This window comes from Nothoprocta perdicaria, unplaced genomic scaffold (assembly GCF_003342845.1).
Source record: "Nothoprocta perdicaria isolate Ctin4 unplaced genomic scaffold, notPer1 scaffold_270, whole genome shotgun sequence".
In the NCBI taxonomy this organism is placed as follows: domain Eukaryota; kingdom Metazoa; phylum Chordata; class Aves; order Tinamiformes; family Tinamidae; genus Nothoprocta; species Nothoprocta perdicaria.
In genome coordinates, this window is record NW_020455500.1 from 167837 (window position 1) to 192627 (window position 24791).

The 24791-nt window shown below is 49.4% G+C and overlaps 1 protein-coding gene and 1 long non-coding RNA gene across 2 annotated transcripts; both read right to left on the minus strand.

The window, feature by feature from the left end:
- Positions 1 to 949: 949 nt before the first annotated feature.
- Positions 950 to 3585, minus strand: LOC112948668. The gene is made up of 3 exons (XR_003249676.1): positions 2927 to 3585; positions 2055 to 2335; positions 950 to 1021 (listed from the first exon to the last, which is right to left on the minus strand). It is a non-coding gene; the product is annotated as an uncharacterized LOC112948668 (long non-coding RNA).
- A 10294-nt stretch (positions 3586 to 13879) lies between these two features.
- LOC112948656 (UAP56-interacting factor-like) lies at positions 13880 to 24061 on the minus strand. The gene is made up of 10 exons (XM_026040916.1): positions 23994 to 24061; positions 23263 to 23318; positions 22077 to 22220; positions 18764 to 18906; positions 16988 to 17115; positions 16506 to 16590; positions 16086 to 16129; positions 15926 to 16000; positions 15273 to 15384; positions 13880 to 14563 (listed from the first exon to the last, which is right to left on the minus strand). Exons 1-10 carry the CDS (start codon positions 24059 to 24061, stop codon positions 14468 to 14470), a joined length of 951 nt encoding a protein of 316 aa, XP_025896701.1. The 3' UTR covers positions 13880 to 14467.
- Between the last annotated feature and the right edge of the window lie 730 nt (positions 24062 to 24791).

The following is a 24791-nucleotide window of genomic DNA, read 5'->3' on the forward strand; positions in this document are numbered from 1 at the left end:
GTAAGGCCAGTTTCCCTCTGCCTGCAAGTCCCGCGCAGAAGAACGTGTCTAACTGATGGACCTGCTGCCGGTAACCGTTCAGTGGGAAGCCAGCACGTATTGGAGATAGCAAGATGTTTGCTATCTGCCTGCTTGGCCCAGCCCTTCTCCAGGATACAGAGGCTTGCAAGAGTGGAGCCAAGGCCAGAGACCTCATCCCTTGTCTATGTATGATCTATCCACCTATATATCTATATATTTATATATATAGATATAGATATATACATACACCAAGAGACATTTGATAACAGGCATCCCTTCCGTCTCTCCCATGCCCCAGTTTGTCAGCTGCTGCAAACATTAGCACTTGCAAAAACGCCTCTCGCATCAAGGTTTGCACAAATCAAATGAGACAGGGTGACGTCCTTAGCTGAACGTAACATATCAAGTGAATGCTTTGCAGCGCTAGGACAACCCAATTGCTCCTACACTGTGGGAGACTGAAGTTGTACGACCTGCTCCCCGCCCCGACAAATTCCCAGATCCCTCCAAAATGCAGTTGAAAATTGCATTAGCCGCAATTCATTACTGAATCGACTGGATTTCCTCCAGGCATCACACCTTTCCAACAGCTCTCCCATTTGCTACGACACTTTTCAAGGCAAGATTCAGTGCTGGCTGAGCAAAATATCTCCATGTCATCAGGCCTGGAGGCTCTCTGCAGTCTCGAAGTGCAAGAAAGGCCAAGGATTCATCTGCTGAGCAAAACTCGAGGCAACCGAACATCACTGGTTTACCCCAGGGAACCCCTTCCAGGAGGTACCACAGCATCATCCAGCTGCATCTTCTAAAGTGAAACTGTAAGCATGTGGCTGGCTGCTGCAAAGAGCATTTCTCATCAAGAAGGGCCCATGTTCCCAAGGATCAAGGCAGTGCATCCCACGGCCACTGCTAGACCCACCTGTGCCGCCRGAGGTGATTAGAAACCATCAAGGACACTTGGGTGACTGATAGTCTGAGGACAGGCTGTGAACAGTCTGTGCTGGGGGAGGGAGAAAAGAAAAATGAATTATGAGCAGTGCTCTTTGCTATATGAGCTCAATATGTATACATGCAGCTCAATATAATGAAAACATCCCCTTTTTTTCTACTCCCATTGCACTCTGTRCAGCTAGCAGGAGCACATGCTTGCTCCCTTCCCAGCTCTTTCAGGCTGCTATAAATCCTGCTGGACATAATGTCTAATTTACAAATTTGGGTSTAGGTTTGAGCATGAGGTTCTCACGGGCGTATTGCACCTTGGCATCTGCAAGAGGGAGAATCTCTGCTGGGCAAAGCCCTTCTGCAAGGGCTGCATAGGGGGTTCTCAATGCCCTAAGTTTGGGCTCCATGTCCTAGACACAGCAAAAGAAGAGACATTTTAACTTTAGATCCTCATCTAAAAGCCCATCAGAACCTCCTCCAGAGCTGGGGAACTATTTTCTGAACCTCATCAATCTCTCGACTAGTTTCTATTTCTCTCAAAGGAAGAGAGGCCCTTTTGGGAAGGACCACATATGTCTCCAACCAACGCAAGACATTGAGTTCTCCCTTGCCCAGACCTTTATTTCATGGCCTGCTAGGTTGGTGCTGGCTGCCTCGCCAGCTCCATCACATGCATAATTGAGAAGGGCTATTAGTAAAGCAGGCGAGTGACAGAGGAGCTGACGGATGGTGCCGGCAGCACACGAGTTGTTAGACCCGGATAACCTCATTGTTCCAGAATATTTCCCTAGGTAATAAGACCAAAGCAGAGAGTCACAACCACACCATCGGCAGCAGGGCATTTGTTCTGGTTTGAGAGCACGCTGCTTTCCAGGCATCCTTGCAAGGCTGCTGCAAGTCTAGACCTGGTCTTCAGGTGATTTAAGACTTGAGCATTGTGCCCCAGGTCTTAGTTTCAAATGGTCTTTCCCCTTTTGCTTTTAGTGGAAAGACCTTCAAAAATAAAAATTACTCTGCTAGTCATATATGTCAATCCAACCATGATCAGACTATTTTCTTACACAAGTTAATTCATGGTGACTTGAACTTACCACTCCTGCAGAGATGTCCCTTGTTTGAAGCAGRTGTTTGCTCTACAGAGCTGAGGGATAGGAAGCGGAGACCCGGGCAAACTAAATCTGGCTCCTTCTATTCTGGTGCAAGCGTATTCCAGAATGCTGAATGCTTGAAAGAGCCACAGAAGTCACCTGCAATCTCCAAATACACTTCAGGGAGAACATGAAGCTGAGCAGTCTGTCTGTCCAAGAGGAGGAACGAATAGGACTTGACCACAGCCTACAAGGATGTCTTTACAAACTCTTCTTAGATTGGCCTAAGATGAACAAATTAAAGTTAAGAGGCAAAGAGCTAGTAATGGAATTAATGAGTGAAACAATTCAGAACAAAAATATATTTCCCTATAACTTCAAGGTGCTATTGAGAACACAGCCTTTTGCAAAATATACTGCAGCAGAGGTGACAGGTTGAGTGCAGGAGCTGCTCCATGAGGTTGTACTSTCTGTATTAACATCTTCCAAGAGATATCATCCTGCATCCCTTCCTTCTCCTAGGAATACACCCATGTGCACAGCACAAGCCCAGAGCAACGCTGCCTATGTGGCTCAGATGGGGAGTTCTTGCCTTTCAGCAGTCTCCTTTTAGCTGCAATGGCACTTGTGTGATTTATTATTATTGATATTAATGGTGCTTTTCCTCACACGCCTCAGTGTGAGGAAGAGCTCCTGGGCTGATCTGGATTCTCTGGCACCGATKACATTGTGCACATAAATATTGGGCACAAACACTTCTCAGGAGCCAAATTGGCACAGGCGGGTTTATGGTACCAGTCCATGCAGGTAGCATCTACCTGTGGGTAAAAATGTGTCACATAAAAATAAAAAAATAAAAAAAAAAGTGGGCAAACCTCACTGTGTTCATCAGAAGGTCCCAGAAATTCTGGAGTTGCTCCAGAGCCCATTTCCAACAGGCCCTGTGTGATTTATAAAGCTGGAGCACATCATGAAGAGCTGGCGAGAGAATTATCCAATAATGTTTCCAAGGTGGTTTTGCCAGCAGAGTTTTTGCTGGAAATTCATGATTCCTCGTGCCCAAAGCACAAATRCGCGATAGGGCAGAGCAAAGCTGGGGTGAAACGGTACAAGGGGGAGAAAATCATTCACATCCTATTGCAAAAMGCTGCAGCCTCTGCAGCAACACGCAGCTGCGCTTCTGCTCCACAGCTCTGAATTTCTCCTCTAGCCACATCCTCTGGAAAATGTCTCTCATGTGCTGGCTCACAGTGACGCTCTTCCCTGGATCTGCACCGTGGGCCAGGGATTAATTGGTAGAGATGAATATTTGGTGTCTATCTTGGATCTCAGTAATACGATTCCTCGTGGCCAAACACAGCTCTTGAAAAATCGGATCTTACACTGACTTAATGCAGTAGCTATGAGGCCTTCTGAAGAAGCACAAGAGATGTCAGCAGCAGAGATTAAAGAGGCAGCAACGTGCTGGCTGGCTGCAACGTGCTCCGAGGAGCGAGTCTGCAAGGAGGGCAGCGTCACCCTTGGATTCTCCCCCACTGTGGAGGATGAGGAGGCGGCTGAAGGATGCTCAGCCTCAGGGGATGCACACAGCAGCCACGAGCATCCCTGAGCTCCGGGCTCCACGAGAGCCTAAGGCTGCTGCTCACCCACGGCAGCGTTAGTTTTTCCATCGGAACTGGGATGCTGATGTGGATGCTGATGTGGCGGATGAGGCTCCAAGCGCTGGGCACAGCTCTGGGCTCACGGCGGCCAGACTGTTTCCACTGCTGTGATTTATATCCGATGGACCTGCCCGGAATCTTCCCRGGAAAAGGCAGAAGTGTTTTAGCACTCAGAGGCTTGGGATGAATGCTGTGACAGCAAAGGCATAAAGACAGTATTAATTTTGTATGTTATACAGACTTACACTGACTAAATTATAATAGTATTAAATGCAAAGATCTACCTGCACACTGTGCTAAAATATTTCCCTTAAGATGTAGATACAAAAAAAATGTTTTTACACTATGAAATAAATTCTTTAGCTCAGTTTTCTTTGTCCTCTCCAAACCCCTTTAAGGGGGGGAAAAGCAGTCCAGGATGCAAGTAACACRACTCCAGCTGGAGAGCTGAAAAACATCCTAACAATTTTCCAAAGAAAACTGCAAGCTACCCTTATACTATAGCCGGAATGATTAAAGAGTTAAATTCTCATCTATAGTTAGCCTGTTTATGAATATACACACATATAAATATATTTTACRCATACATATATATTTTTATATAATAMCTTGTTGCTCTCTTGACCTCAAAAACATCCTGTCTGAACCTGGGGGGAGATTCTGGGTGTTTGGTACTCTTAAAACTTGTGCAGGTGGCTAAATAGGGACACAGGAGCCAAACTCCAAATGTGTTAAGGAAAAAAAAATCTCAAAGTCTGACATTTTGAGCAATGGAACAACAGTAACCTATAGTTTTCCACGTCATCATAAAAACAGAGAGTCTAAGTCTGTCCTGGCTGCCTTTTATTTAGGCTCAGCAGTGCTCAGAGTGACCCCACGTTATATCAGCTTAGAGGAGACAGGAGTGCCAGGAGCTACCTCTGATGTGTCCTGGAGAGAAGGATGCAACAAAAATAGCCAAAGGACGTCAAAGCAGAGGTATAACTTCTTTGGGTGCTTTTGCTTGCCTATGATCATCCTGAAATAGCCCAAGTTATTCCAAGGATGCCCAAGCCACAGTCTGTCTCCTGACAGCTCCCTGTCTGCCCATGCACCACGGCCACGGATCCCGCTGGATACTCCTGGGCTATATGCAACCTAATGAGTATAGGTCATAATTAATTCAAAGGCAAGTTATACCCACATTTTCCCTTTGATGGCAGCTGTTTTATCTTCCATATAGAGTCAAACCTCTTCCAGGTGCCATCCATGAGCTGATAGAGGCACTTTGCCCTGGACTCAAGGCAATGCAGAGTCCCAAAGGAGAACCTCTGGCCTCCCCATGATGGTCTCCATGGGGAGCACAGGATGAAGCCCTTCCACCAACTCTGCTAAACCAGAGCTAAGCCCTCTGTCRGGAGCTTCTCCACTCTTGCAGGCTCCCCAGTAGCTCAGGATACAGGCTGAAGAGCCCCCAAAGGGGTTCTCAGCCCCCCTACCTGTTCAGCAACCTGCTGCAAGAAGATAGAACAAGACCAGGCACTAATACAGAGAAATAGCAACCACCTCACCAGCACCTGGGCCTCACTTTAGMAGCTTGTAAATACTGCTCCTTATTTGCACACGCTCATTTGCAGATCATTATAGATCACCACAAGCCACGACCCTCTTTTTCCTCTCTAACTCTCTCAACCTGCTGGCCCTTCCCCAGGTACATGGTGCTGGAAGACTTTTCCAAGACTTCCCCTGGAGAAGAACAGCAGTGTCCTCTGGGGCAGACCTGCTATTTCCTCACCAGGTCTGGCAGGCAATAAGAGATATGGGAGCTGTTTTGAATCTGGGCTAAAAAAAAAAACTAGTATTTTGGAAAGCATTAGGAGCAATGTTGTAGGACAGCTTTTTGCAGCCTGCCTGGCTGATGGTGCTCCCAGGAGAGCTGGTGGCTCCCAGGTTTTGCAGATAAGCCCGTTATCACGTGCTGCCTCCTCTGACATTATTCCTTGGCTGCTGCAGGAGCTGATGGTGTTGCAGCAATCCCAGACACCCTGTAAGGATGGGGCTGTGATGGTCTGTGCATGTCCTCTCGTGCTGCTGTCTACACATCCTCGCCTGGACCTCTCGAGCAGGGAAATATCGTGCCAATGTTCCCTGTGCTTTGGGGAATGTTATGACTGCAAGGGTTCATTGACAGCGCTCTTCTGTGGCACCAATGTGTTCCCTAAGAAATCACATCTATATAAAAACAAATGAAGGGTGAGGAATGTTGTGCAGAGAGCTGGCCTTGGCAGTGCCTGGAATGAGCTCTTGAGCAAAAGATACTCCCAAGACACCTGGGTCATCGCGACTCAGGGTTTTATAACTGATGATGGACTTTCCTGGTGGGCTTGTAGAATTAAATAGCTATCATTCATGGAAAAAACAACAACAAAAAAAGACTTTTACCAACTTAAGGAAAGTTTGGATTTATTTCCATGCAAATAAATGACAGGATTTGGTAACCATAACTGGAAAAAAAAAGCAAAATATAAACCTAGGAGCAGTAAGTAACTGTAAGCCTGGTTTGGCAAGGAAGTTCAGCAAAGAAATCTGAATCTCCTGCTCCAAAGCTTAGATGATGTCTAGCAAGCCTATTGTTTAGAGCAATTACTTTTGCTTCCTCTTTAAGGGTAAATGTCAGCCAAGACTGGGGAAAAGGGGGTTGTAAGGAAAGTAATGGGATAATTCAGTTTTAGCCTCCCAGCAAAACATGTTCACATTTACTCAGGACGAGCAAGTTGTTTTGTGGATCAATATTTGAACTAGATTCCATTATTGCTTAGCCAAAAAGGGGGCAAATCCACTAACAACTGTCATTTATTTAGAAATTGGTATTGCTTGTTGTCAAGTAGTTTGAACTGGTCCCGATTCAGCTTAAGATTTACTGTCTCGTTCAGTTTCTGAGCTTTCATAATCTCATAATCTTTCATATTCTTCTTCCCAGCTTTTTCTGTCCATGGCCTTACCTGGTGCACCTTTTTCTGCCAGGTTTCTAGCAAAGGTGAGTGTTGTGTGACAGATGCAGATCCTGGAGGAGCAGAAGTTTAACAAGATTGTGGCATTTTAGTGGCAGCAGATATTGCTTTCTGATTTCTTGGGTGAAAATGTTATGGAAAACTCAGTTGCGATCACTTAAATCAGCAGAAAATTTAAAGCAGCAGATAAATATGCACAGTCAGCAAAACATTTAACCCTGCTTTAGTAAAGATAGACGTGGCATGGCCAAAATAGCCAAGAGGCTACCCATAAAGTGGAGCTACATCCCCAGAGAAACTGCTGGTCTGGAATTAAAGCAATCCTCTTTGTAAAACTTTTGTAAAACTTCTGGCTTTGTCCAGAAGTTCTTGGCGTGGAGGAAGCAGCACCGGGTTTGGACCCAGGTGATTTATGGAGCTGCATCATTTTGCTGGRGAGCTCATGCAGGAAGGGGCTTCCAAAGGACCCTGCGGGGTGGAGAGCCATGATCTTCGGTGGTGGTACCGATCCGGGGAGCTGGGCTGGACRGCTCTGCCTCGCGGTGATTCACGTGGGTTGGGAATCGGAGCTCCACGTGCTGCAGTCTGTGCTTTGTGGCCGCGGAGATAAGGGTCCGAGTTAGCAAAGTTAGCTCCTCTCCCACAGGAATTTGACATTTCAACCTTTCTCTCTCTCTCTTTTTTTTTTTTTTTTTTTTTCATTTAGGGGAAGACTTATTGGCTTTATACAAGTCCTTTGGGCTATTAAAGTATCTAGTGCTGTCCATCTCAGTGCATGCAGTGTTTCCTTGTTTAAGCTGCGTTAGCATCTTTCAAGCCTAGCAGCCTGTGTAACTGCAGATTGAGGGACCCCAAAGCTGCTCTGAGTACCCCCAAAGCATGTAATGATGTGTAGCAGTTCTCAGGCCACCAGCTGTAGCTGCGTGGCTCTTCYGGGACAAAGTCCAACTGACCTGGACTACCATGGGGCTGAGATGCTCCAGAGGGATCTTCTCAAGCAAAGCCTGGAGCAATAGCTATGCTGTGGAAGACTATTTCTCAAGAGACAAGGGGTTTGCTGGTGTATTCGATAATATTGTTGTGCTCTCTCTGTCCAGAGCAACCGGAGAGCCAGTGAAGACATTAACGAKGTACTGAAAACACTGCCTTGACTAAGGCAAGGCTTAAGGTTACTGTGAACCTTAAGGCTCTCAGAAAAGCAGAGCTGCTCCCTCTGCATCATGTACTCAAAAAGTTTTCACGCTGTTTGCAGAGTGCATCTTGGAGCCAGGAACSGGCTCCTACCAAGCACCATGCAGGCTGAGTGTCTGCAGATGATCGTGGCATGGTGCTGATTCTCCTGCGTAATCAGGTACAGGTGGTAACGCTCTGAGAACAACTTTTTCACATTATAATAGGGCCTATCATTCCCACTTGGAAAATGCATTCCTGTGCAACAAGGAGAGGAGCTGGGGGTGTGTGGCAAACACACTTTGCCTGTGGCCTGAAGGGGAAGATATGCTGAAAGAGGAAAAATGCCTGTAGAGATGGATGCCAGCTGTTGGACACCAAAGCCAGTGCTGTCCTGAGTGTGCAGTTGATATTAAATAAAAACGTTGCCTGATTTCCCTTTCAGCATGGCAGCCTGTGGAACTAGTGGGATCTATCTATCCATCCATCCATCCATCCATCCATCTATCTTTCCCTTGGGCACAACTGGCCAGTTGTGCCTGGTGGGGACCAAATGGCAACTACAGTGTGTCCAGCAGCATCTTGTGGGTGCTGGAGGTGAGCTGATGATGTGGCCACGGCCCTTGGCAGGAGGGACAGCAGGGGCAGCTYGTGCTCTGCTTCCCCCAGCACGAGCTGCAGGCTCCCAACCTGCTGCGGGCAGGTCTGGCTGCCACCCAAATTCCTGCCACCRGTGACATGAAACAAACTCGTGCAGCTGCTCTAACAAGGTATCTGGAGGCAAGGGGGGTTGCTATGCAATTAGTGTCCAAGGCAGGCCTAATTAGCCGCTTGGGTCCGTCTTATTACAGAACAAAGCAGAAGTTGTCCCTGTCTGGGTATGGTGCTGGGAACGGGCGCCGCTGACCTGGTTTGCACCAGGGCTGCAGGAAGGCTGTTAGAGCCATCACTACCAGCACGTCTGGGGACAGAGCAGCCCTTGCTCTCCAGAAACCTGCTAATTGGGGCAGTGACGAGGTGGCAGCACCRCGGCACGGACACTGCTCCGACTCTCATGCCCGTTGCGTCCCCATTGCATCCCCAATGCCACAAGCAGAGCGCTGTGAGCTTGCTCGGGGCTGAATTTGAGCCCAGGATGGTGATTACTCACTGGGGTAGGTGATGATCGGGAGGAAGCACATCAGAGCTGTCACCTCCATGTCCCTTATGCACACAAGGCACATCCAAACCAGACATCASCTGCACATCTGTGAGCCCATAAGGGAAGATCACTTAATACACTCACTTAAGTATTAATATAGAGTCATGACTTTTACTATGGACTAGCTATAAAAGCTATAAAAGCCGCTATGTGAAGATGGAGACACGCAAATGGTAGATTTTAAGGATTTGGAAATGCAATAAACTTTACAATGTAAGGGGTGCTGTGAAATACTTGCATTGGCTGGGAAGTTCCATAAGAAATAAATGGCCTGCTTGTAACAGATAATGCAAGAAACTTCTTATTCAGGCTCAGCCAGACACTTAAAGCTAATTGAGTGTTACCACTAAATTCTGGACCTAAAAATGGACAAAAAAAAAAGCTGAATGGAGACACGAATCCTTTTCAATAACTGCTGCTAAATTCTAGCAAACCGTGCTTCTCTGAAAGGAAAGCAGCCGTGCATGGGCTGGCTTTGGTGGAACAGAAAAGCTTTTGCTTTCTCAGATCTGCTGACGTGTTTATCGGATAATGGGAATGAATCCATCGCAGCTGCCAGTGCAGCACACAGGGGCAGTAGGAGCTAGAAAAAGATGTGAAAAGCCATGGCGAGCTCTGTGCCAGCAGGCGCCGGGCTGCCCCATGAATTGCACTTTGGAGGGAGATAGGAGCTTGCAAGTGAGAGGTTTTGTGGCCTTGAGAAGAGCTGGAGTGGAAGTGGCTTCATTAAGGATAATAAGTTGAGCCGTATGCAGAGTAGCTGGGAGCGTGGGATGAAAAGAGCTTGCAGTTTAACAACCAGTGTCTTAAGCGAAGTTGTACCAGAACAACCTGGGCTTGAGCCTTAGCGGGTTCTTACTTTAGAAAAGCCTGGAAAATCTGCACATCTCGTGTGTGTGAATTCTCCCACGGCATCCAAGCTCTGTGTTTACTGGGCAAGGCAGAGAGAAAGTGCAGGGACAGGATCTAATGATGAAAAATACCCCTCRCCTTTGACTTCCCCCTTCCCTCGGTGCTGGCTGGAAAATAACAGATTTGCTTGTCAAATGGCATCGACAGACTATGTGGACTCGAGCTCGCTCTAATGGGAATGACCTGAGCTGTGCCTCTTAAGCGTGTGATTTCAGGTGATTTCACCACTTTACAATTCAGCTCTTATGATAMCATTCAACACGCACTTGCTGACCCATCCGGTGCAAAGGCGGCACAAAGTCCACGTCAGGGCAGCGCTGGCCGCGAGCGCGAGATCATCCAGAAGCAGTTTCTGAAAACATAAGCAAATAACACAATTGCGGCCGAAATGTTGCAACTTTTAGCGTGGGGAGTGAAAATTTATTGACGGTGCTGATACGGTTTAGCAACTTGAGCAAAATACCCCGCGGCACTATCTTTGCGTTCCCTTTCATTGTGCGTGTTTCACTTTGTCAGTTGTTTTAAAACACAACCAGCAATTTCTGGGAATGCTGACTTAAAAAAAAAAAAAAAAAAAAAAAAGTGGGGGAAAGGAAAAAAAAAAACTTACCGAGCATTTCTATAGTTCAGTAAATGTGATTAATCCGTGTCAGCAGGACTGAGCCAATGAGAACTCAGTGACCATTAGACATTTGCTAACATTTTTGTCTAAATATGGGTTAAAATGCCACAAAAATGAGACCTAGTCTGAAAGCCCAGACACATGTGAAGTTCTCTTCTGCCTGTGCAGCAGCAAGCAGACAAGGGGGGCATTTTTGCACTACCCAAAACCTTCGTCCAGGCTTGGGCAGGAGGAAAGTTCCTGCTGCTGCAAAGCCCCTGGGTACCACGGAGCTGGGCCTTGCCATAAATAGCATGCTACCTCCTATCATTAGCTGAATATTTGTTAAAAAAATATATATATATATTATTTTTTCCTCTCTCCAGACAGAGCTGTGATGGGCACATGCAGCTTATGGATCCCTGTGCTTGACAGGGAAGGAGAAGGTAGAAGGAAACAAACCAATGGGGACAACAGCCACTGGAAAGGGACCTTTATAATGCTCTGATATAGGGTGGAACAGCACCATAWATTGTCAAATGGGTATGGAACCAGATAAAACATAGACAAAAGAACCTGGAATAAGATTTAAYGTCCCTCCTCTTGTCAGGATGCTGGTGTATAATTAATAATCCATATAAAAACGCTTCCCTGCTTGATCTCAGCAGCAGCATCCGTTGGTGGTACATACCATCTTCACGAGGACATTCCTGGTTTTGTTGGGGAGATCGGGGAGGTTTGCTGAGCAGCCCAAGCTTAATCATCTTTGCCACTAAAATGATTAGATCTAGGTATTTTAAAGAAATTCTGGTATTTTAAAGAAATTCTCTTTCCTGGCTCTAAGGAAAGGTATTGAACTTCAGAGGATCCTAGAGAGCCATGCGAGGGCATTTAAGGAAAGATACTGGTCTATGGATAGTTTGTTGGCAGGGAGCCAATGATCTCATGCAGCCGCTGAACGGGAGCATCCTCAGGAATCCCGAACAACCGGGGGCTGCTCCCAGTGCCTCCCTCCCGCTTCCCATGGGTTCTTGGCCATTGCTCGTGCCCATAGCAGAGCAGGAAAGTGGCAGCTGAGATAACAGCAGCCCAAGGTATCTGCAGCCCTCAGCAGCTCAAATGAGCAGGAAATTACCCASCTATAAATTAGTAACTAGCCAATTACACCCGCAAACCTTCACATCCATGCACTGTGTTCTGGGTGTGCACCGTGGTCCACACACTGTCATCTGCACATGCATCAAGGTCTGTGCACGCATCTACCACAGTCTGTGTGTGCACCACTCTGTCAAACACCCYCAACTCACATTTTCAGTATTTTTTCCTGCCCAGCACCAGCAAGACAGGAAGACGGTAGCTCTGCAGAGAACCAGCTTCTAATTTGGAACAGATATCGTCTCAAAATATGTATGATCGGCACCACCTAGTCTATTTTCAGGCAAAGACAGTCACACAGAGAAAGATGTGATCAGGGGGCTTTAATTAGAAGATAAAACCCTTCCATTAAAGCTAGGTGCTGGGTGGCAATTGCTACATTTTCACATTGTTTATGGCTATGTTCTGTTATCGCCTTGCTTAAAAAGCGCTGCAATTACCATCTATTTTTAATGAGCACTGCTGGAGCTGATATAAATACATCAGCAGCACATCTTGCAGGCAGCACAACACAAAAATCCCTTTTCCCTGCAGAAGTGCTGCGTTGTTTGCATCACAGCCTCGGGACTCGACATACTGAACAGTGCAAGAGCAAGTGCTGCTAAAATGGGACCCACGTTAAGTCCAGGGCAGCCCTGGTCCCTGAGCACATACCTGGGGTTGATGTGCTGCCGGCTGGCTAAGGACATAACAACCCAAATAGGGTCATTTTCCAGGAAAAAAATAAAAAAAAAAAAAAAAAAAAAAAAATAAGGACAAGCTCTGGACAGGGCTTACACAAAACCAGTAAAGCCCAAATATATAGATAAAGACCAAGTATAAATGTGTGTTTCTGTTTCCTCCTGCAAATTGCTATTCTGGGTCAAAAAGCAACTGGAATGTGTGGAATCATCAGGAGAGGAACAGAAAACAAAGCGGAGCCCCGGTCCAAATCCAGCTCAAATACCACTCCTGTCCCGTGATCACAGGTAGAACAGAGCTGGAAAAGGGACCAAGGAAGCAGTCGGAGGCAGGAAGCAGCTCCCTGACACTTGGATGCACCAAAGCTCTTCTCCCCCCAAGAAAAGGGMAAGGGAGACTGTAGCACCAGCCTAATAATTGCAAAGGGTTTAAAGAAGCTAAGATCAGACTATTCAGTRTCCTGCAATGCTGCATTTAGGGACACACGCAAATAGACCAAAGCAAATTATAAAGAGCAGGAGTGGAGGAAAATCCCAACAAATGAAATAAAACAAAAGGACTATATTTTTGCAGGTTGTGCGGCTGCTTCTTTCCCGTGTCCATGGAGCTCGGGGCTCCATGGACAGGAGGCTGCTGCCACCTTCTGGGTAGGGGACCGGTGTCCTGCCCATGTGGCACTGCTCCTGCTGCCCAAACCTGTCCCCCATCCCTAARTCCCACAGGAGCACAAACAGCTTGTCTGGAAAAGCCACCCTTGCAGGCAGTGCTTTCCACCTTGCAAATTATGCCCTTTGGGAGAACCAAGCTGGAGGAAAAAAAAAAATGTAGCTTTTATCACTAAGTGCTCAATTTTACTGTAAGGAGTCTTTAAAACCAAGATAAGGTGCAAAACTGCTGAAAAGGAGCTACTTGGAGACTGTGAGGGCATGTTCTGAGCTCCCTGCTAATAAGCCACCCACTCCTCCCTTTCCTTGGTGAATGGCTCCATCCCGTTGCAAACTCATGCAAAAAGTTTGCATGTTTTTAGACCAAGCCTGCCATCTTTTGTCAAAATTTACARCAAAGGTGCACTTGAAATTAGAGCTGCTGCCATCTGTGAGGGCAGCATTTCTCCTTCAGCTGCCAGGTGAGCTGTACAGAGTTTGCATTAAGAGATTATGTCTTTTCCTAGGTTAATGAGCCTGGAAATGGGTTCGAGCTCCTGCTTTGGAGATCTTCAGAGCCAGATCTGCCCTGGTCATTTGCTGATAATGCTAAAAGCAGAAAAGAGGCCAGGAAAGGTGCCACAAGATGCCTATGAATCCCCCTCCCTGTGGCTTTTGCTGGGCTCTGGCAATGCTAAACTGTGGGCACAGCCTGAGGAGCTCCCAATCTCCTGCAGAAGGAAGGTGAATAACTGCACACTACATTTGACTTTATTTTTTTAATTATGTTTTTTATTCAGTGCGTTGGACTCATACAAGACTGCTCAGAAAAACTAATCACATTTCACCACTTCCTATAATTTCCCCACTCCAAGCCCAGCCTAAGGACACTCGGTGTAAAATGTAAAGCGCTCTATCAAACATGGACCGTTCTGGTGCCAGCTGAGGGTGCAGCACCAGGCTGTGTCCCAGGTGGTCACGGGGGGTGGGAAACAGTGCAGAGATCCCCGGCTGCTGCAGGGATGAGCTAGAAAACTGTGAGATCCAGCCCATTGGAAAACCCTTGTGTGGCCAGGTTGCAGCACTAGAAAGATGGATATGAGGAGCAGGTATCCTSCTCGGTGGTGGTATCTGTTCCACGTGCCCGTAATGCAAACCTGGGGCACGTCCTGGGGCTGGACCCCTCTTCCTCTTGCAGGAGGGGCCATGCAGCAAAGCGGGCTCCACTTGTGTCCCCTCCTGCACCCTTGCTGCCACGCTTGCTTGCTTGCTCAGGGTGTAAGGAAGGAGACGGCGCTTCGCCAAAGCAGCTATCTCGAAGGAGGAAACCTACTGGGTTTTATTGAGCTGCGCGTTACGGGGCCCCGGGGRGACGAGCAGCCCCGGGACGGGCGCRCGGGGCTACGGCATGGTGACCGTCCGGCCCGCGCTCCTTGCTGCTGCAAAGCGCCGCTTATTCCGCAGACCCGAGAACCTCTCGTCCAGCGTCAGGCTGGTCTGCGGGGGAAAGGGAGAGCGGTCAGTCCCACGGCAAAGGGCAGCCCCGCCGGAGCGGGGCACTCTCGGCCGGTTAGTTGATTAAAACCACTCGTCACACAGAGCCAYGGCGCTCGACGCGCTGCGTGCGGCTGCAAAACCTCCAAGCAGGACCCGGACCCCAGCACTGGGGCTGTGGAGCCCCAGGACGCAGGGCATCCTCGGCAAGGACAGGAGCAAGCAGACGGCAGCTGAGCACAAGGCGTCAAGTAAGACCCAACCATCCTGACAAGAAGCAGGGTTGACAGGACCTGCTCACGGCACACGCAGCACCAAAGAGGCCACCCAGGCCAAGAAGGAAGGTGGCCCTAAGGAGGTGCCACATGTCCCTGCAGAGTGGGGAGCACACAGAGTGCCAGCGAAAGGTCTTCCCCCGGCCAGGGCCACTTCCAAGGAGCTGGAGCATCCTCCTGCAAGCAAGCGTGAGGATGCACCACGAAGGACCAGCAGCACAGGGAAAATCAGGCTGAGTCAGTAGGTGCTGGACAGTCTTCTCAGGCGCTGTCAGTTTTGGCAACCACCCGTGCAAGCAGGCACGGGGATTTTCCTGCCGGCTGGCATTAGGTAAAGCCACCCGGCAGCGCGGCAGACGTGAGCGCGACGTTAAGGGGTTAGCGACGTGGCTGTGGCAGGGTGCAAGGCGCCCCACATGCCCTCGGCCTCCCTCTACCTGGTTGGCCATGGCGCGGAAGTTGAACCTCAGCATCACTCCCTTGGGCTGCGGCTTGGGCAGCCGTGGAGGCGGCCGTGGGCTCCGCAGGAAGGGCCGCTTGGATCCGGGCCTGGGGAGGGAAAAAGCATCTCGGTGAACATCCATTTGGGCTGCGGCAGCTCGCTCGCTATTGCTATCACGGAGCTCCTGGGCTTGCTGGGCTCAGTCTGTTTGCAGCTGCAGAAATGCTGGTGCAGGCTGAGCTCCAGCGCAGGGAATTTGGGCATGTCAGAGCTAGCAGAGGATGCTCCTGGTGTCCAGGGCTCCCCAGCGTGGCCTTGCCCCGCTTCGTTCTCCCCATAGCTGGGTGCCAGCTCCTTGCACACATCACCCACTGCCATCCAGAGCTCCTGCAGCCTGCCRTGCCAGCGCTCCCGTTTCCCTGTTAATTGGGAATGGGAATTATCCCCATTCCCAGATAATGAACAAGCACCAAGACAATCATAGTCTCCTTTTGGGTAAGCCTGAAAGAGACACCACTTGCCAACCATTCTGCRGCTGAACCATTCATTCCACTCTAATGTAAAAGCAGCAAAACTGCAGCAACGCTAAAGGGATTTGCAATGGCTTCTGTGGGGTCCCCATCTCAACAAATCACCTCATTTACTTACCCACTAGCCTGGCTCGCCTGAGGATTTGCCACAGAAACCGTGAGGACTGCTCCGGGGCTGGGCTTCACTTGCCACCTGCCAAGACCAAGAAACGCATCCAGCTTTGAGCCAAGCGCTAACAAGAGGGTCGTGTTTGCAGCGGGCCTTTTTCTTCCATTACCTTCTCAGCCTTGGTTGTTTTCCTTCTCCAACTGCATCCGCCTGCTGGGAAATAGAAGAAAATCAATTAAAGAATCACCTCTCAGAAACAGAGGTTGTTTTTCAAGTATTTCATATGGTAAAAGTAAGTAAAAGATACAAGGAAAAAGAAAGCTATAAGAAAACTATTTAAAAAAAAGCTGCAAGAGAAGCTAATTCTTTTCACCCATCCAAGTTTAATTTTCCAGATGCCAGAATATTAAACTGTAAAACAACAGCTATTGGCCGTGCCCTGCAAACCATTCCCTAGGAAGATGTTCAGCTAGAAATGGCCATCTCTCCCCGCTGCTTTTGGGTGCAAAAGATGCAGCTGGGCAAGTGCCAGTCAAACCAAAGGGCTGCCCCATTTAGCAAGTGGTGCAGAAGATGCCTCCACACTGACCGCTCGCTGGAAGCTGCCCTTGGAGGAGCGCTGCGGCATCTGTCTCTGCTGGAAGGCTGGTCTCCGGTTCAGCACAAAGGGCCGGCTGTGCGTGGGAGAGAGGAGAGCAGGTCAGCGAGCAGGATGAGCCTCAAGCCCGTTCCATAAGTACGGTATTTGGAGTATTTGTTACCGAGTTCAGCCCGAGAGGTTTTTCTGTCTCCAAAGAATCTCAGAGAAACAAGAGTGTTTGTTTCTCCTCATCTATTTTCATTAGAAATACCATACAATTAAATCACAGCAAAAATAAAATGATGGGCCTGACATCTGCTTCACTAGCTGTGAGCCCCCACGTTTTCTATTTCCAAGCATTTCCCTAAGGGACTCTAGGGTGCTCCTCTTGCCCCGCGTGCCCTCCCCATTGCAGCAGTTCCGGACGGGACAGGAGCCCCAAAGGGTGCCCAGGAAATCGCTGAAAACCCGGGAGCTAGCGAGGGTCTCACCTTCTCCCCGTGGCTTGGCCGGCGGCAGCCGCTGCTCGGAAGCGCTTGGCGCCCGGCGGTGCCCGTCTCTGCGTCCCCAGCTGCCCCACGCGGCCCCTTTGGGCAAAACCATCGTCACTCTTGCTGCCCTAGGAAATAACAGAAAGCAGAGCGGTCACCAGCGTGACATCCCTACCAGGAGGGCGATGTCTTGCCCACCAGCMGCTGCTGCTGCTTGAAAACCTGGGCATGTTCACTGGGCATCCTCTGTCCCCCTATCTAGAGGGATGCTCAGCTCCACACAACTTTGCACGAGTCTAGCAGGACCTTCATGGCTCACTGATGCCTGCAGCACCATCCAGGTGGTTTCCAAGGGCGTGCGTTGCATGCTCTACATTGCTGATACTTTTCTTTTTTTTCTTGCCTTTGATATTTTCTTAATGGGASACTGGCTCCTGACTAAAATTTATTCGAACCAGTTCTCCCCCATGGCCTTTTGCATTTACAGCAGGAATATTTCTCCAGAGCAGCGTTTCTTTTCAACATTTGGGTTTGTTATATACTGTTGCCACCAAGCAGTGTACGTGCATCAGCTACCATGCATGAGAAGACAAGTAAGAGGGAGAATATTTCATCCTAACGCTGCAGAAATACCRATAAAATAAAAGGCTGTGGAGTGCAAATTTTACACAAGCCAAACTTGATGGCTTTGCTCGTTTTCTTTAGGTCATTGAGTCCTTCTCATTTGGACATGCACATTGCCAGGACTGAGGTCTGGGGTATGGAGCACGTGAGACGGGGTGTAGGTCCTGCTGCTGATACTTGTACAGCTGCTCCATGCTCTGTCCCAGCATATTTCCTCAGGAAAACCACCGTCACTCTCTTACTATGCCCTAAGATGTTTCCATGTTCTTCCTGCTTGGTTTATTTCTGCAAAACAGAAGCTACCATTGAATTACAACTCCTAGCAACTACTAATTGCGTTCTGTTAATATCCAGCCACACTCAGTCTATAACCTGCATCCCAGTCTATATTTTCAGGAGTAACCACACTTCATGTCCATGCATGCTCAGTTTAGAGCTTTCTTATTTATGCTCTCAGGAGACAGTCATTAAATGTGGCATCAGCTTCACCACTTTGTTGGGTTTTTTGAAAGCTCACTGAGCATATGTGACCTGCTAAYTGAGCACATTTTAACCAGAGCAGGAAAAAAACCACCTCTTCTCACAGAGAACTATCTACCTGCTGGATTTCCAGCTTCTACTCCAAGCCAATTTAATTTTAGAGATACTCAGAAGGAAGCTGTAAGAGTTGCTTTAATGGCAAGCACTTCTCCCTGACCTCTTGGATCTTAAAAATAAGCCAAAGACAGGCTGCCTTCTGACTTCAGTGGGCCTTGRAAAAAGCTCTGTGTGGACAAACAAAAATGGTGAATCCTAATGTACTTCCTGCAAATGCTAACAGAGATGAGATGACTTGCAAACTGTCTTCACGCAAGTATTTAAGAACCTTTTAAGAATATGTGTTTAAAATCTTTGTTGTTGTTAAATCCATTGGAACAGATTTGGTAAAAAATTCACCAAGTCTCAAGCTTACAAACCCATCTGAAATACTGCTGTTTTGTATGTATACGTGCCGTGCTCACCTATGCATACAAATGCGGTGCGCGAGCACAGAGAAGACTGCGCCTGCACATTTATTATGTAGATTGTTCTTTGGGGTGATGCAGGATCATAAAATTGAGCTGATTTGAACGTGGCGTTTGAGAACAGCTGTACCTTCATTATTCCCCCCACCTCTTGTGCGGATGCCTGGCGATTTAAAGGGCTCACTCCATTTAATGCAGCAGCTGCTCTTCTCCTGGGACCGGGCAYGGCGTTCCGGAATTGCCTCCTATTGTACTGCTGTTGTCCAAAGCCTCTCCTGAAGCGGGTAGGTCCTAGGAAAAGAAGCCCTTGTTWGAGCATCCTTCACCACTTGATTTAAGAAAGCAGTTTTTCAAGCCTTAACAAGGTTAACTCACATGATGTAGAAGTATCTGTATGAACARTAAAGCAGGAAGCACAGTAATTTCTTCAAGGAAAGTACATTAGTTACACAGAACAGCAGAAAAAAAAAAGGTCCATCTTTCCAATGTCTCACTCAAGCATGACTTAGCTATTACAGGTAGAACTGACAAATATGATTTAATTTGAAAGGAAAGGGGAGAGTGAAGCCTTCCACAAGCCTGGTCCCTGATAAAGGCAGCAGCCCTCGCATCAGGAGCCCTGTCACTCTGCTGCCTGCGCTGCCATGGCTGGGAATTAACTGTGAAACAGGGAAGCCTTTTCATGCAGATATGCAAGTGTCTCAGGCATCCACAAGACCAACCCACAGCAGTCTGGAATAGTTCACCCTATACTACTTGATAAGCAAAAACCGGCCTGAAATTATTCTCCTTTTTGCTTTTTAAATTCGATATCTGCTTAYTTGCTGCATATATTGGACAAGGTGTCTTTTACTGCTGTTTTAAGTAACTGTACAATATGCACATACAAATGGCCCATCTTATGTTCAACTTTTTTTTCCCCCCACGCCTGTTTATGATTTTGGAGTGTTCTGCAGCAAAGCACCCAGTCCTTCCAAGGGAAGCAAGCTACATTACAGCTTAATAATGCTCCATTTTAAACTTCTGTAGGCAAAATTAAGCAGACATCTCCCAAGTATCTGTCTCGGGGAAATGTGCATACATACACGCAGGGCTATATGTAAATCATTAGTATGGGCACAGCTGAAAAGGCATAAAGCAGGGAATTGAAGAGGGCAGAAATACAATGTGGTTGAAACCCTGCAAACCACATTACAGAACCTCAGTGACATAAACCGCAGAGCAGTTAGACGTATGTATTGATCCTATACCATCGATTCCCACATCACAGCAATTCATAATGACTCGGAGCAATTAGAAATGAAGCGTTCTGGGGAAGCAGCGACGTTCCTGTCACGGGGCATCACTGCAGTGATTAATGAAGGCTCTAGCCCCAGGGCGTAACGCGGTTTCGCACCGGCACAGGGCRCTTACGCTGGAATACAGGGCAGAGATGCAAAGGTGACACGGCCAATTTGGGCTCTAAAAAAACCACAGGCACCAGGGCATGCCCACAGGAAGCCCCTTGGAAACAGAAAGTGCCAGTAGGTGACACTCAGGATAATGCAACGCTGTAAATGATGCGCTTGGTTTGCAGGAAGAGAGCAAATGTCTCCTGAAAAAACACCCACATTYCAGCAATCTGTATTTCCTGCAACCAGACATTGCCTCCATGTCCCTTTCTTCCTGCCTGCTTCTGCAGGTTGTTTTTCCCCATCCTGCTCCCACTTGCAGCCACCCTGGAGCTCACCGAGGAGGGGATTTTCTTCCCAACAAGCCAGGCTGAGCTCAGCTGCCCGATATTTCCCTGGTGCARCGTCAGGGTCTGATGCAAAAGGCAGCCCTGGCTAGAAAACCGTGTCCCCAGCAGTCAGTTCGCATTAGGGAGCCTCTGCTCAGCCGTGCGCTCAGGCAGCTCGCGGCCCACGTGAATAACTAACGTTGGGGACATCAGCCTCCGAGGGACACCCCGCGTACGCCAGCTGGGGACTGAGCCCCGGCTCCAAAAGACTGAGTTCACAGCGCGACAYGCTGCAAAAGTCTGCAGGGTGTTTATTAATAAAGGGATATTTGAGCAAAATCCCCAGCGTCGGGGGGAAAATCCCCTCACCTTGTTGGGATGCAGCAGTCTGTGCTGAGCCCAAGTGCCACCTCTGCACATCCAGCCTAGGAGAAGCCCTGGCCTCYGACAGCTTCTCCACGGAGGATTTTACAATTGGAATTTCTCGTCATGAAAAAGCAGAGAGGGCATCAACCTCCTGGCTTGGGGGGATAGTTTAAATTCCAAATTCCAGGAGGGATAAGAGTGTTCTGCTTGCATGAATTCCCTCGCTGTTGTAATCAGTGTAATGCCCCGCTCGGCTGTCGCTGAGCTCTGCTGATTCCCRTTCTGATAACGGTTATCACATCCCRGCCAGGGGGGCTGCGTTTCAGGAGGGACTGAAGCAAYGGGAGCCCCCCGGGAATGCCAGGCTCAATTCCCGGCTGTGCCGAGCGTCCCACATCAGTGCTGGTCCCAGCGCTGAATTCAAATCCAGTTAAACATATGGAACACCAAGACTARCCATAATATAAACCAATTTAAACAAATAAACAAATTTAAAAATTCTATTTCCTAAGGAATGAAATATTCCACTGGATTTCTCTAACTCTGGATTCAGGGAAGAATATCAACTCTTCTATTTCTTTTCTGGCAGAAAAAAAGAAAAATCAGTTTGCAAAGGGAAATCATATGAGTATTCTGGTTGGAACTACTGGAGCTGTTCTTGGAAAGGCAATATGTGATTGGGATCGGGAACGCACGTGTGCAAAACCACCATGTGGGACTTGCTCCCTGCAGCTCTGTTCTCTCTATGAGCCTCATAGGGGGGATGCAGGGATATTGCTGCCAAAASCCACCAAAATGTTCAGTGGAAGTGTTTGAGCAGTAATTAAAAACAAAAAAAAAGAGAAATTTTGAGAAATTTTGAGAATTGAAGGTGGCAGTCCATACAGCAGATCATTTTGGTGGATAAAACGTACTGGAGCCGAACCTAAATTACTATGTGATCACATGGTATCATAGAAAAAATTATAAAAATAGCATGGCTGGCAAAAATGACAAATTAGCTTCAATAACGGAGCTATCAAAGACAGCTACTGAAGGGGCAATTTAAGTGTGTTCTGGGAGAAAAAAAAAGAGGATTAGGAACAGACATAATTAAAATATGCAAAGCCAGAAGGGAATAGAGAATAGATATYAAGTCACTCGGAATCAGTAATTCACAAGAGCCTGGAAGCAAGAGAAATGGGTGAGTTTGGGCTCTGAAAGGGCCCTGATATTCTATTGTTGCCGAGAGAAAAGCTATTCTGAGCAAGAGCATCTATTWGATGCTGAAAAGGATTTTGGAGCTAGATCCTGCTATGCCAACGTGTTTTCCAGGGAAATGCTGAAGCTTCACAGGTGCCCAGCGCTCCATGTGTGTCCCCGCATGCTCCCGTACCTGGTAAATTCCTCTGCATCCAGGCGCGGAAGCGGGGCCGCCCATACCCAGACACCCAATTCGGGTTCTTCACCTGCTGCCTTCGCCGGTTCCCGGACGCCTGGGCCCCGCTCTGCTCCTTCTTGTGGCGCTTTATGATATCGTCTAGATCCAAAACAGCAAAAGTGAAACCCATCAAACCGCCCACTTCTACACACATAGATTTTCCAATATGCACATCCCATTCCACGTAGGTTTGGAGCTTGTGGTGCTCTGAGCCCCGTGGGCCCCACAAAAGACCAAGCTTAGCACAGAATGCATTGGACCAATTTATTTGGTTACCACAGGCTGAGGATTGGAGTGATATTAGGATTTTATCACTGTATAAAGCTGGAAGGGAGCTCATATGAGGTACCCCTAYGCCCTCAAGACAGAATTCCGTAGGAACCCTTAGGACAATTCCTGCAGCATGACTTAAACTGGGGCTCTTGTTCTCGTTTCTCCTGCCTTGAGTTCGGGCTAGCGTGGCACCATAAAAACATTGAATCGGCATCAGCCATGGGCTCAGAGTCTGCCGTGAAAAACATCCTGAGAAACATCGCACCCATAGGAAGAAATGACTCCAGCTTTGTGTCAGGAAGCCAGTGCCATCCTAAAAGGTGCTGGCCGGCGTTCCTTGCACCGCGGGGACATGGGTGCAGCCACCAGCCCTCCGAGAGCCGCAGCCTCCCGAGGCGAGACAAGGGCGGCCGCTCATGCGCCGAKCCCGCGGCACCGGCCAGACACACGTCCAGCGTCACGAGCACGGYGCTATAAATAGCGYGCGCRCCCAGTGACCCCGGGAGCGCGTCATGCCTGTATTTGGGGCACGGCCATGCCTGTATTCGGGGCACGGCCATGCCTACGCTCTGACATGGCCATGCCTGCATTTCGGGCACGGTCATGCCCTCATTTTGGTATCGCGCTCCTTTACGTAACTCTCCCCTCGGAAGTCACTGCGCAGCACCCAGAGCTCGGCCCGAGGCCGGCCTATAGCCCTGCCCAAACCCCTGCGCTTTCCGCTCCCCGGCCTGCCTCCGACGTGAACTTTTGGGGCTGTTTGGGAGCTTTTCCTGACTTTGCCCCGTTTCGGCGCTGTGCCGCTCCGAGAAGCCCGGGCGGGCTTGGGGAGCCCCGGGCCGGCCGCCCCCGCTCCCCGCGCACCTACCGAGGGACATGTCGATCTCGTCAGCCCCCGGCTGCGGCCCCGCCGCGGGCCCCGCGCTCGGGCCCGGCTCCGCCGCCGCCTCCATGGCCCCGGCGGCCGCTCGGAGCGCGCAGAGCCGCCCGCGCCGCCCCGCGCCCACTGCGCCTGCCCGGAATGTGCCGCCCAGCCCGGCCCGGCGCCGGCCGCACCGCCCCGGCACCGGCACCCGCCCCGGGACCGGCCTTGGCACTCGCCTGCACCCGGAACCAGCGCCCGTCCCGGGACCGGCCCCAGCACTCGCTCCCGTCTGCACCGGCCCCGGCCCCCGCCCCGGGACCGGCCCCGGCCCTGGCCCCCATCCCGGGACCGGCCCCGGCCCTGGCCCCCATCCCGGGACCGGCCTTGGCACTCGCCTGCACCCAGAACCAGCGCCCATCCCTGGACCGACCCCGGCACTCGCTCCCGTCTACACCTGCCCCGGGACCGGCCCTGGCCCCCATCCTGGGACCGGCCCCGGCCCCCATCCTGGGACCGGCTCCCACTCTCCTCTATACCTCGGAACCATCACCCACCCCGATACCGACCCCAGCACCTGCGTTGGTACCAGCACCCACCACAGTACCAGCCCCCATCTGCACCCATCTTGGACTGGTACTGCCCCTGGTACCCATCCTTCCCTCTGTCCCAGCCCTGGTACCTACCCCTGGCCCCAGGGCTCATCCCCAGCATTGCACCTGGTCCCAGCCACGCACCCACRCTGGTACCAGCCCTTGCGCCCATCCCCAGTTCTGGCATCTGGTCCGCACTCTCCCCGCACCATCAGTACCTTATTGCAGCGCCTACCTTTGGCACCAGCACCCAGCGCTGGTGCTGACACCCATCCAGGCACCCACCACCCCACCTGGACTTACTCCACCTTTCCTCAAACACTCCAGCCTCACTGAGGCTGGGAGGCCCTAGCCTGGATCCACACATTCATAACRCTGCATAATTCCCAGTCCCTAGGATACCATCCAAGCACTTTCCCTTTTGAGAACAATTAGCAATTTCCCAGCAATTTAGCAACTACAGAYAGGTGAGTTTCAGCTGCTGGGAGCCAAGCTGGGAATATAGAGCTGGACCAAGGTGCTAGCAGCAGACAGGGAGAGGGTTCAGACCAAGATATTTCCAAATGATTTTGGTCTCCAGCTTCAGCCCAGCTTTTATAGCAGATTCCTCTTTGCCAGGTGAGACCTGTTTTCCCTGAAGGGGTTGGAGGATGTGATAAACCCCAGCAAGGAGCAGTTGTGTGTCTGGGCAGTGTTGGCTGATAACACAGGCTGAGTATCTCTCAGCTGCCAGTTGGTGACCTCTTAATGCCTTGGTAAGTGGTCATTTACTGCCATTAACTCACTTCTGCGTAGTGTCACACGTTAACAGCACCAGSGGCCTGGTGACAGGGCCCTAAGTGCCAGACCCTCCTTGTACGTGCCACCCCCATACAGGGGACCATGCTGGGAACCACAGGCAGACTGGGAAACAGGAATTTCAGTAACGTGGCTTCCTAGCAG